Source organism: Capra hircus, chromosome 21, assembly GCF_001704415.2.
Source record: "Capra hircus breed San Clemente chromosome 21, ASM170441v1, whole genome shotgun sequence".
In the NCBI taxonomy this organism is placed as follows: domain Eukaryota; kingdom Metazoa; phylum Chordata; class Mammalia; order Artiodactyla; family Bovidae; genus Capra; species Capra hircus.
In genome coordinates this window covers 18,909,231-18,921,792 of record NC_030828.1, presented here as the reverse complement: position 1 = coordinate 18,921,792, position 12,562 = coordinate 18,909,231, and the positions used below count along the sequence as shown (strand labels likewise).

At 50.4% G+C, this 12,562-nt stretch overlaps 1 protein-coding gene across 1 annotated transcript; it reads left to right on the top strand.

Annotated features, from left to right (window-relative positions):
• On the top strand, positions 8,466–10,355 carry LOC102186246 (myeloid-associated differentiation marker-like). The gene is given in 2 exon segments (XM_013972920.2): positions 8,466–8,841; positions 8,844–10,355. Coding segments are annotated over 2 exon segments (936 nt in total). The 5' UTR covers positions 8,466–8,597; the 3' UTR covers positions 9,536–10,355.

Genomic DNA, 12,562 nt, shown 5'->3' with positions numbered 1-12,562 from the left:
TGATATTGCTCCCAGCAATCTTGATTCCAGCTTGTGTTTCTTCCAGTCCAGCATTTCTCAAGATGTACTCTGCATATAAGTTAAATAAGCAGGGTGACAGTATACAGCCTTGATGTACTCCTTTTCCTATTTGTAACCAGTCTATTGTTCCATGTCCAATTCTAACTGTTGCTTCCTGACCTGCATGCAGATTTCTCAAGAAACAGGTCAGGTGGTCTGTTATTCCCATCTCTTTCAGAGTTTTCCACAGTTTATTGTGATCCACACAGTCAAAGGCTTTGGCATAGTCAATAAAGCAGAAATAGATGTTTTTCTGGAACTCTCTTGCTTTTTCCATGATCCAGCGGATGTTGGCAATTTGATCTCTGGTTCCTCTGCCTTTTCTAAAACCAGCTTGAACATCAGGGAGTTCACGGTTCACGTATTGCTGAAGCCTGGCTTGGAGAATTTTGAGCATTACTTTACTAGCATGTGAGATGAATGCAATTGTGCAGCAGTTTGAGCATTCTTTGGCATTGCCTTTCTTTGGAATTGGAATGAAAACTGACCTTTTCCAGTCCTGTGGCCACTACTGAGTTTTCCAAAGTTGCTGGCATAGTGAGTGCAGCACTTTCACAGCATCATCTTTCAGGATTTGTAACAGCTCAACTGGAATTCCATCACCTCCACTAGCTTTGTTCGTAGTGATGCTTTCTAAGGCCCACTTGACTTCACATTCCAAGATGTCTGGCTCTAGATTAGTGATCACATCATGATGATTATCTGGGTCGTGAAGATCTTTTTTGTGAGTCTAGCAGGCTACAGGCCATGGGCTGTAGTCAGCCACAACTGAGCAATGAACACCTTCCCTTTCACACAAGGCTAGCCCGGGGACACTTAATTCTCTTCACTGCAGTTTCCCCACCAATTTCTGACATCCCTTAACATCCTCTTCCTGGCTCCCTCTCTCCTCTCACATCCTTCCCCATTCATCTCACTCTCTTTTCTCTTTCCTTCCCCTCCCAACTCTGCCAGTGCCCTGGACTTGTCGGTCTTGGAGCTTCAGACGTGGAGATGGCAGCTGGTTCCCTCCCCTCTGTCCACCCTCTCTGCTTGTTTCCTTTTGGCTGCTGGGTCCTATTAATTGGTCACATCCCTCCTGATTATGAAACAGTCTGGAACCTGAGACCCTTTGCTGCAATGCTTGTATACGGACACATGTCTCCTACAGCAACAAAATGCAAAGAAGTTGTGTGGGCCCCCAAAATAATTCTGTGCACCTGCTGCTGCTGCTGCTGCTAAGTCGCTTCAGTCGTGTCCGACTCTGTGCGACCCCACAGACGGCAGCCCACCAGGCTCCCCCGTCCCTGGGATTCTCCAGGCAAGAACACTGGAGTGGGTTGCCATTTCCTTCTCCAATTCATGAAAGTCAAAAGTGAAAGTGAAGTTGCTCAGTCGTGTCCGACTCTTAGCAACCCCATGGAGTGCAGCCCACCAGGCAGGATCCTCTGTCTGGGGGATTTTGCATGTGCAGTTGGGGCCAATTCCAGACAATATACAAAGAGAACAACAACAATTATGAGCGGAGCACGTTACTATTTCCAGATGCTGTCATTGCTATTGTATGTCGCCTCACAGTTCTTCCAGTTCTTCTTTTATCGACATTGTCCAACATGTTAATAGTAGCTGCGTTTGGCTACTTCATTTTTAGTTAATTAAAATTAAGCAGAATTAAAAATTCAACCCCTCAGTCCTACCAGCCACATTTCAGTACCTATTCCCACATGTTGTTAGCAGTTTATGGGACTGGAGGAGGAAATGGCAACCCACTCCAGTGTTCTTGCCTGAAAAATTCCATGGACAGAGGCCTGGACGGCTACAATCCAAAGGGTCGCAAAGAGCCCGACACGACTGAGCTGCTGAAGACGCCCTGTGCTGGACGGGCAGGCACTGAACTCTCCCGTCACTGTAGGAAGCTCTCCTGGGCTGCCCTGCCGCGTATATTCCGAGGCTATGTTGCCAGATGCGTCTATGTGTGTGCTTGCCATGTCTTCTTCACCTGCGTTCATCAATTCATAAAATAGTTCCTTATCCCATATGATGTTGGTGACCTTAAATTCTATTTGTCAAAATTCAAATCTGTAACCCAGGCTTTAGTCGATGTACATTTACCCAAAGAATCGTCTCTGCATTGGTTTATTCCCTGCCACATCGGAAATTTTCATATCTACACAAATGTCCCAGGTTTCTGGCCAATTGAAGTGATAACAGAACCACAGAAAAGGAGGGGTTTATTCACACAAAATGGAGCCTATCAACTTTGTTGAACATGTCCACCAGGAAATTCATGCTTGTTGATTCAAGTCAGTTTCACTTTCAGATTTATTCAGCAATTTTTCCTGCTCCGGCTGATTTCTTACTGAATGTCCCCATCTACTGGTAAACAGTGGGAAAATGTACTGTTTCCTTAAATCCCATCAGTCCCTCTGGTAGGCTGAAAAAAAAAAAAAAATTCTCTAGAAAAATTTCCGTGACAAATTCTTGTACCTTGTGAAAGTTACTTCATTTGGGGGAAAGAACATTGCAGATCTGATTAAGATAAAAAATCTTGAGCTAAAAAGCTAATCCTGGATTTCTGGGTGAGCCCTGAATGCGATAATAGGTGTTCTTATCAAAGAGATGTAGGGCTGTCCCTGGTGGTCCAGTGGTTAAGATTCTGCGCGTCCACTTCAGGAGGCGCGGGTTCAGTCCCTGATTGGTGAGCTAAGATCCCGCCTGCCTCAAGGTGTGGCCAGTAAAGAAGGAGGTCATAGCCCAGCACACACGGAGGAGACGGTGGTGTGAAGATGGAGGCAGAGATTAGGAGTGATGTTGCCAGGAGCCCCGGAACACTGTGGAAAACCAGCAGCTACCAGCAGCTGGACGGCAAGGAATGGGTTCTTCCCCAGGTTTTCCAGAGGAGTGTGACCCTGCTGATATCTTGAGTTCAGATATCTGGCCTCCTGAATGGTGAAAGAATAACTTTCTGCTATTTTAAGCCATCAAGGTTATGGTAACCTGTTTCAGCAGCCCGAGGAGACTACAGTAAGTCCCTACATATAAATGAATTTTGTTCTGAGAGCATATTTGTAAGTCCAATTTTTTCATGAGTCCAGCAAAGTCAGCCTAGGTACCCAACTAACACAATCAGCTATATAGTACTGTACGGTAACAGGTTTAGAATACTTGCCACATAATCATACATAAAAAGCAAACATGAAAGTAAACATTTTTAGCCTTACAGTACAGTATCTTGACAAGCACTGTAAAACTTGAAAAGGTCAGTACAAGGCTGGCATTAGAGAGGCTGGCGTCGACTGAACAGTCAAGTACCAGCTGCATCTGTGCTGCCTGTACACTTGCTTCTGGACGTCCTGGACTTGAAATAAAGGTGATGCACTACCGTACCTTGGGCTTCCCTGGTGCCTCAGCAACAAAGAATCCACCTGCAATGCTGGAGACCAGATCCATCCCTGGGTCGGGCAAATCCCTGGAGGAGGAAATGGCAGCACACTTCAGGATTCTTGCCTGGGAAATCCCATGGACAGAGGAGTCTGGCAGGCTACGGTCGCTGGGGCCGCAAGAGTCTGGCACGACTCAGCGACTAAACCACCACCGACACCACGACTGCACCCTATGCAGCACTATACGGTAAAGCTCACAGAGCTCAAGCCCTCGGAGACGATGCAAGCACGTGACGCTGTGCGCCAGACAGTGAACTAACTTTTGTAAACAGGCATTCGTATCTTTGAGTTCACAGCATAAAGCTTCATCTGTAGGGGTTTCCTATAATATATTCCCATGACTCTCCTATCTTCTGCTGAAACCCAGAACTATAGCTGTGTTCCTGCAGCGGGGTTTCTAATTTCTCAACTTCTCCCAACTATAATTCAAAATATCTCTGTATCTCCACCCTTTCTAACTCTTCTTCTGGCATGGTCGTCACTGTCCCTCCTTCTGTCCATAACTGACTTCTGTGTTTTTATGCTCTTCCCCATCTCCTACACTCCACAACCCTGGACCTTCAGTTACCCTCTCCGAACAGCATTGCTTTGCTGTTGCTGTTTAATAATAATTATAAAATATTTTAGATATTCAGAAGCATATAAGTAATATAACAATCACTTGTGTACCTGTCACCTTACAAAGGTGAAGCTCCCTGTGTCTCTCTTTCCAATCCAATTTACCCATCTGCCCCACTGCACTTTAAGTTCTTCTAAAATAACACCCAAACAATTTTTTAAAGTAAATAATGTACCAAAGCTTATAGTAGAAAACCATTGTTCCCCTGGCCAAATCGCCCTGTCCTTAACACTTGCTGCCCAAATGTAGGCAGTTTCAGCTCACTTAGCTCTCTTTTATGGTTGTCACCGCTATATTTCAATATAGCAGGCTTCTACTGGTGCTTGTTTCTTTTCTTATTTGGAATATTTTTTACTGACTCCTTCTGAAGTAATGTAAAGATAAGAAGTAAGGACTTCCCTGGTGGTCCAGGGACGAAGATGCCACACACCCAACGCAGAGGGCCAGGTTCGATCCCTGGTCAGGAAACGAGATCCCACACGCTGCAACTAAAATTCTCAGGCTACCATTGAAATCTCCTGGAGATGCGGTAGAGCTCCATGGCTACCCTGGCATCTTCCCAGGACACTGTACCGCACACACGGCACAGAGAGGGGTTGGGGCTGAATCTAGGTGCCAGGTGACCCGGGCCTTCCCTGCTCACACCCTGACATCCAGGGCTGAAGTGGGTGAGGGGTGAGTCTCCCAGGCCCCTGACACCCTAGACTTGGCAGGTGTCTGGAGCAGGCCGGGCTTCACCCACGAGCCCAGTGCCCAGGCAGGGCCAGGCACAGAATCCAGGTCCTGAGGTCATGTGTGCCCTCCAGGGCCTCCCATGGGGCGCTGCAGGCTTAGCCTCAGACCCAGAGGAGCTGGAGCAGTTCCCATAGGAGCCCAGGGCCCGGGAAACGTGGACACAGATGTTTATAGAGTGCTGCTTGCTCAGCATGTTGAGAACAGGGTGCTTCAGTGAGTCTAGGAGCTGACATTCTGTCCTGGGTCCCTGGTGCCCCAAGCCCTACAGAGGGGCCCAAACTCAGCCCCGTCCCCACATCCTGCACATTCCTGCCCCCCAGACAAGCTGCCCCCAACTCCTTGGGCTGGGGCTCCAGGTCTCCCCTCCCCGGCTCCCATCTCATGTCTTTTTCCGCTAAGACACACCCTTCACCCTCCACTCAGACCTGGTGTCCTGCCTGCTCCCCATCCTCCATTTCTGCTCCAGACACCTGCCCTCCCTCTGTGGACACAGCCCACAGATGTGCTGATGGTCCGGTCATGGCCCTACCTCCCTTCATGCAAGAGTTTCTTAAGGACCTGCCCGGCATTGCTCACCTGGGTCCTCAGCCTCTGGTCCAGCCTGGCCCCAAGCAGGTGCTTCATAAACATCCGCTGAGCTAGAAGCCCCATGTGTGGCCGCAGCTCCCAGTGTCCAGCCCACCTCCCGGGGCCCCTCCACTCCAGTGAGCTCCCCGCACCCAGCACATGCCTGCCCCTTCTGGGGCAATGGAAAGGGGGCTGCTGTTGGGCCTGTGGGTGTGAGTTCAAGGTCCTTCTCTCATTTTTTGAAATGTTTCTCCTTGGATATCTCCCACTTTCCTACCTGAAGGGAAGTTCCAGAGGCTTCTCTCTAAGTGACTGCTAGTCCCCTGGGCACATCTCAACAATGGCTTTCTACTGAGGTCCATATAGTTAAAGCTATGGTTTTTCCAGTAGTCATGTATGGCTGTGAGAGTTGCCCATAAGAAGATTGAGTGCCGAAGAATCGATGCTTTCCAATTGTACTGGAGAAGACCCTTGAGAGTCCCTTGGACAGAGGAGTGTGACCAGTAAATCCTAAGGAAAATCAACCCTGAATTTTCATTGGAAGGACTGATGCTGAGGCTGAAGCTCCAATACGTTGGCCACCTGATGTGAAGAACTGACTCATTGGAAAAGACTCTGAAATATTGACTGCAAGAGGAGGAGGAGGAGACAGAGGTTGAGAGGGTTGGATGGCATCATTGACTCAATGGACATGAGTTAGAGCAAGCTCTGGGAGGTGGTGAAGGACACGAAGGCCTGGCATGCTGCAGTTCATGGGGTTGGGAAGAGTTGGATATAACTGAGCGACTGAACAACAACGACTCAAAGGCATCTGCCATCTGCCTCTGGGGAGGCTGAATCCTGTGCTGCGGCAGCTCCTGACTTTTGACACTCCCTGGTGAAGGACAGGAAAGCCTGACATGTTGCAGTCCATGGGATCGTAAAGAGTTGGACACGACTTAGCAACTGAACAATAGCAATGACCCTGCAATCCCACTCCTGGGCATATATGCAGAACTGACTCACTGGAAAATAACCTGATGCTGGGAAAGATTTAAGGCAGGAGGAGAAGGGGACGACAGAGGATGAGGTGGTTGGATGGCACCACCAACTCGATGGACATAAGTTGGAGCAAGCTTGGAAGTTGCTGATGGACAGGGAAGCCTGGCGTGCTGCAGTCCGTGGGGTCCCAAAGAGTCAGACACACTGAATGACTGAACTGAATATTCACTGCCGCACTGTTTAGAGTAGCCAAGGTATGGACGCAGCCTAAGGTGTCCCTGTCACAGCCCTGGAACCCCTCCAGGCCCCTGTTCTCCTGTCTCAGTTCCAGTCCAGGCCCCTCCTCCATGGGAAGGTTGGTTCCATGCCTGCATCTCTTCTGGGTCGAAAGACCCCTACTGGGCTGCCTCAGGGCCACTGGGACCCTGGGATCCCCCTCCCCCCACCCGTCATCTCCACTCTGCCCCACCCCCACCCCAGTCCCGGGTGCATCCTCAGGGCTGTCGCTTCCCAGGCGTCCTGCACGGGCCTCCTCTTTCAGCTCCTGCCCTTAAAACGGGGTGATCATCCGTCCATCCCCTCCCTCCCTGGGATGCCCTGAAAGGCTCCGCATCAGCATCAGACACAGCATCCTTGTTCACTTCCAGTCCCTTCTTTCCTGGCTTGGAAGCTGCTGATCAGTCTCCCAGGCCAGGAAAATCCTCATCAGGTAGGACTTTCTCCTAGATCTTTCCAGACTCCCACCTGGATGGCAGCTTTGGAACCCAGCACTGTGTTAATCTATTCTGTGCTTGCTCAGTGTGGCCCCACCTTGGAGTCATGCTGAATTGGGGTCTCCCTTCCTCAGTGAGGAAGAGTCACATGTGAAGGCAACAGTGGGGGAGGGGATTCACAGCAGTCCCTACTTCTCATGTCCCCACAGCCTTGCTCTCACCCCAGGGCTCCTCCCTGTGCACCCTTGAAGCCACCCTCCTCTGGTGGGGGCCGTGTCCCCTCAGATGGCAGCTCCTTCTCGTGATGGCTACAGGGCGGAGAGGCCAGGGCACATGTGTCTTCAGGGGCTGTGGAAGGAGGTCGTGGCCCTGAAGGCATGTCCTGCATCCCTGGGCTCCCACCCACGGGCCCTGCTGATGTGTGGGCTGTAGAGCAAAGTGTTCAAACTCACAGCTTTAGCATTTCCATATGAGGTTCCCCTTCTAATCTTTTGACCTTAAGGAAGGCACTTGATTCACCAAGCCTTAGTTTTCTCATGTGTAAAATGGAGTTAGCAGCACAATCCACAGTCCCTTTTCTGAAACCCTTGGGGTCAGATATTCTTTAGAATTCGGAATTTTTCAGCTTCAGAAAGGTGACATGGTACATCTACTCTCTATGACATCAGACCCCAGTGGGGTCTCAAAGCACCTTGTAATCAGACACATTCGTGTTTCTACAACTGAACTTTTGAATAGTCACAAGTGAAATAACAGAGATCATAACTTGTCTCATGTGTCTTCAGGTCAGATTTTGTTAAAAAACAATTTTTCAAATATTTGTTTTCAATTTTGAAATATTGAAGGTTGGGATTTTTAAATATTTCTTTTCAGTTTTGAACAGGATCTCTCAGGGTTGAGACTTAAAGGGTTGGAATTAAAGATAAGGACCATACTACCCTGTGTCTCCATAGGTAATGGCACACACAGCCCAGAGAGATACAAAAGGCTCGTGTTTGAGGCCAGACCCAGCCCAGCTGTGAGGTTTGGGATAAGACAAGTCTCCTGATGAGGTCAAGGGTGATGGGCGGAGAAAATCATCCTGGAGCAGCTGTGGTCGCGGTGGTGGTTTAGTCGCTCAGTCGTGTCCAAGTCCTGAGACCCTGTGGACTGCTGCCCGCCAGGCTCCTCTGTCCATGGGATTTCCCAGGCAAGAATACTGCAGTGGGTTGCCATTTCATTCTCCTGGGGATCTTTCCGACCCAGGGATCAAACCCGCGTCTCTTGTGTCCCCTGCGCTGGCAAGTGGATGATTTACCACTGAGCCATCAGGCTGTTACCCGAGTGTCTGGGCCAGTGGTTCTAACTCCACAGACCCAGAGCCTCAGCCATCACAGGGCCCTGAACCTTTTCCAGGCGTCTGAGTTTTGCCACCTCCAGAGCTGGATCTTCCTCTGCTGGGTCCTCAGTGAAGACCACTGCTGTACTGGTGACTGTGACCTGCCTGACCATCACAGCACCATGTCCACCCGGCGGACATCCCCAGACCTGGACGTCGCAGCCATCATGTGCCTCTGCCTCTGCCTGCCGCAGCTGTTCTCCATGTGTGTGGCCATCTCCCTGGTGGCCGGCAGGGCCACCGAGTGGGGAGCCGCAGGAAACTGGTCCATGTCCATCTGGTGCTTCTGTTTCGCCATGACCCTCGTGGTATTCATTGTTGAGTTCTATGGATTCCATTCCCACTTTCCATTTCTCTGGTTCAACTTCCCGTGACCTACGCCTGCTACGCCACCCTCCTCTGCCTCTCGGCCTCCATCACCTACTCCATCACCCACGTCCAGTTTCTGCCTGATGGTCCTTACCGGGACTGGGTCGCCGCTGCCTCTGCCTTCTCCTGTGTCATATCAGCACTGTATGCCAGAGATGTGGCCTGCACATGGGTCGCCTATGGGTTCAAGGAGGTCCCCTGCTTTGTGCACACCGTGCCAGGCCTGCTGAAGGTGCTGGAGACCTTCATGGCCTATGTAGTTTCTGCCTGCAACATGAACACCTCCCTGTACCTGCACCAGCCGGCCCTGGAGTGGTGTGTGGCCGTGTACTCCATCTGCTTCATCCTGGCAGCTGTGGTCCTCCTGCTGGACCTGGGCAAATGGGAATACAGGCTGCCCGGGCCCTTCTCCCTCTTCCAGCTTGTGCTCACCCTGCTGTCCGTCCTCCTCTATATCAGTGCTCTGGTCCTCTGGCCCCTCTACCAGTTCAGCGAGGAGCTCGGCGGGCAGCCCCAGAGGTCCAGCGATGGGGACTGCAGGGACAAGCTCACCTACGACATGTGCACCTGCGACCAGCGTCTGGTTGTGGCCGTCCTGACAGCCACCAACCTGCTGGTTTACGTGGCCGACCTGGGGTACTGGGCCCGCCAGGTCTTGGTAGGGACTGAGGACCAGCCCAGGGATTCCTGATCCTCTGCTCACAAAGGTATCCTCACTGAGCTCTGGTGTCCTCTGATGCCCTCTTCCTGGCTCCCTCTCTCCCTCCTCACATCCTCCCCATGCATCTCACTCTCTTTCCTATTTCCTTCCCTCCTTCTGCTCTGTCTCCTTCCTGCTTAGTGTAGCTGCCCAAGTCCTGTTTTGCCTTTTTCTCTTGCTTCTCTCATCTTTTCTACATTTTCTGCTTTTTGCCCCTTTTCTGGTCACCCTTGTTTTTCTTGTCTCCTGTGTCCTGACCACCTCTCCCCATCTTCCTTCTTGTGATCTGTCAGGACCTGAGACTCCTCCCTTCTCTGCCCACCGCTCCCTTCTGCCTCCTAAGGTGCTGACTGCACAGCACACAGCCCCCTCTGTGTGATTCGGCCCCCCATCTCCCATGGGAGGGGAGTGTACAGGGCACCTGCCCTTTAACTTCAACTAAAATATCTGGACGTCTATACTTTTCAGTGGCAGGAGTCTTGAAGCAGAAACTCTGGTTACTGGGCCCCACCTGGTGCTGCAGGTGAGGTGTTCCAGCCCCACCTGAGATTGGCTCCAGAATTTGTGCAGGCTCACTAAACACCCGCTGCCTAGAGGCCATCTTAGAGGAAGCCAGGGGTAGATACTGTCCATCCCAGCTACTCTCTGGGGAATCCAAGTAGGAGCTGGTGAAGCAACACAAAAACTTTAAGACACCTGTCTGCAGTGTTGGAGAGGGGAAGCGATGTGGGCCTGCGGCCTCAGTGATCAACACAGCAGGTCCTGCCTCTGCAGGGAGAAGAGTGTGGCCCCTGCAGCTTTAAGGTGTGTTAGCCTGGGACTTCTTTTCTTTTCTTTTTTTCCTATCTTCTGATCAGGAGGGCAAAAATTACTGGGTGACTCTGTTCTTAAAGGGGAAATTTCTCTTTAAGTTCTCTTGGGCAGGTTTCTTTGTAGGGGGTGGGGGTTGCTGCTTCCATTGTCAAAGAAACTGCATCGCTCGAGTATGAGGGGGCACACATGTGTGTTTCTGTGTGCTGACCGCTTCCTGCTGCAGATTTTTGATTCTCTTGGACTCAGACACAATGTGATCTACGAAATACATATAATTTAAATTTTTTCTGGAGCTTCTGGTTCCCAAAGATCCTGCTGTCAATTGTAGAGAAAACCCTCTTCCCTTCTCCATTTACAATGTCCTTTTTAACCTCAACATAAAAATGAAAGAAAATACAAACCCCACAAAACAAAATCTGCATACTCTAATTGCCCCAGATTTGCCTAGAGCTCAGAACAGTCCTAGCCAATTTCCACCCTCACCCAAACTTGGGTCTCTGGGAGCCCCTCCCACTGACTCCCACCCACCCCTGATCCAGAACCTATGGGTGTGAGCCAGCCTGTGACACAGGATGTTGGGCCCCACCCCAGTGCCAACTTCCTGTCCCCTAACTCTTAAAGGGGCCATGACAGCACCTGGATGCCTCTCTAGAAAGATATGTTCTATGAGCATGCTCAGTGCACATGTGTGTGTGTGTGTGCGTGTGTGTGTGTGTATACATGTGAGTGTGCCCGTGTGCTCCTCTGCATTGAGACCAAAAACCCTTTACAGTAACTGGTGGCAGTGAAGGCCCCACAGATCGCCCGGTCTCAGCCACAAAGCCTCAGAGTCCAGCATCCTGGCGTCACCAGGGCCAGACGGGCTTCAGGCAAGCATAGCTGTCAGGGAGAGGAGGGGAAGGACCCCACCCCCACCCACTGCTGCCCCTCACTCCTGTACTGGGATGAAGCATGTGACCTTCACCCAGAAGCAGGTAAGGTGGAGGGGGAGGGCTCCCAGGAGCCCTCAGGAAAACTCATCTATTAAAGCAAGGCAAGAAAAATTTCAACACAAAATTTTTCTCTGCCCTTCGGCCTCCCCCTCCCCTCTGGTGTGCATTGTGCATCTGTGCTACGTGTTAGCCATGCTCCCCAAGGGCAGAAATGCCTGAACCGCCATAAAGATGAATTCTCCCTGTGCAAGCCATGTAACTCCTTAGACGATAATACTACTTACTCACTGAGCACCTGGCTGATGTCAGTAACCATATTACCCGTATTCTGCTTATTTTACAAGATTCTTGTTTCTCTTTAACAGATCTAGGATTGAGCCTGTGGTAAAAAAAATAACGGTGACTAGATTCCTCCAAACAATGCATATAATATATGGTTTTATAAGATCCATGATTGTAATAGTGTGGCTCTAGATATGGGAAGAAGCAATAGGAGGGAACCATTTCCTGTAGGCTGAAGAGGCTAGTAAGACAGATGGGCCAGAGGATTAAGGCTCATGTTGGACTTCCCTAGTGGTTGAGATGGTAAAGAATCTGCCCGCCACGCAGGAGATCTAGGTTCAATCCCTGGGTCAGGAAGATCCCCTGGAGAAGGGAACCCCTCCAGCCCCATGACCTCTGCCAAATATGCTTGCTGGTGAACGTGTTTCTTGTCATAACATGATTCCGCCGAAACTTGCCTGTGGTCCAAGTCTCCAGTGATGCTTGTCAGAAACGCATATTTCAGGCTTTCCTGGTGGTACAGTGGTGAAGAATCTGCCTGCAGTCACATGTTCGATCCTGGGTCCAGGAAGATTCCACATGCCTCTGGGCAGCTAAGACCGTGGGCCACAACTACTGAGCCTGTGCTCGGTAACAAGAGAAGCCAGCGCGGCAAGAAGCCAGCACACTGCAATTGGAGAGTAGCCCCTACTCAGCACAACTAGAGAAAGCCCGCACAGCAACAAAGATCCACCGCAGCCAAAAATAAAATACGCAAATAAATAAAAAGAATTTTAAAAACCCTGAGGGATGGGATGGGGAGGGAGGGGGGTTCAGGATGGGGGACACATGTACACCCATGGCTGATTCAATGTATGGCCGAAAACACTACAGTATTGTAAAGTAATTAGCCTCCAATTAAAATAACTTAATTAAAAAAGAAACACCTGAACTGCTTCCAGGCGCCCCCACAGTCTGAGGTCTCCTAGACTCCCTTGTTCCTGCACATTCC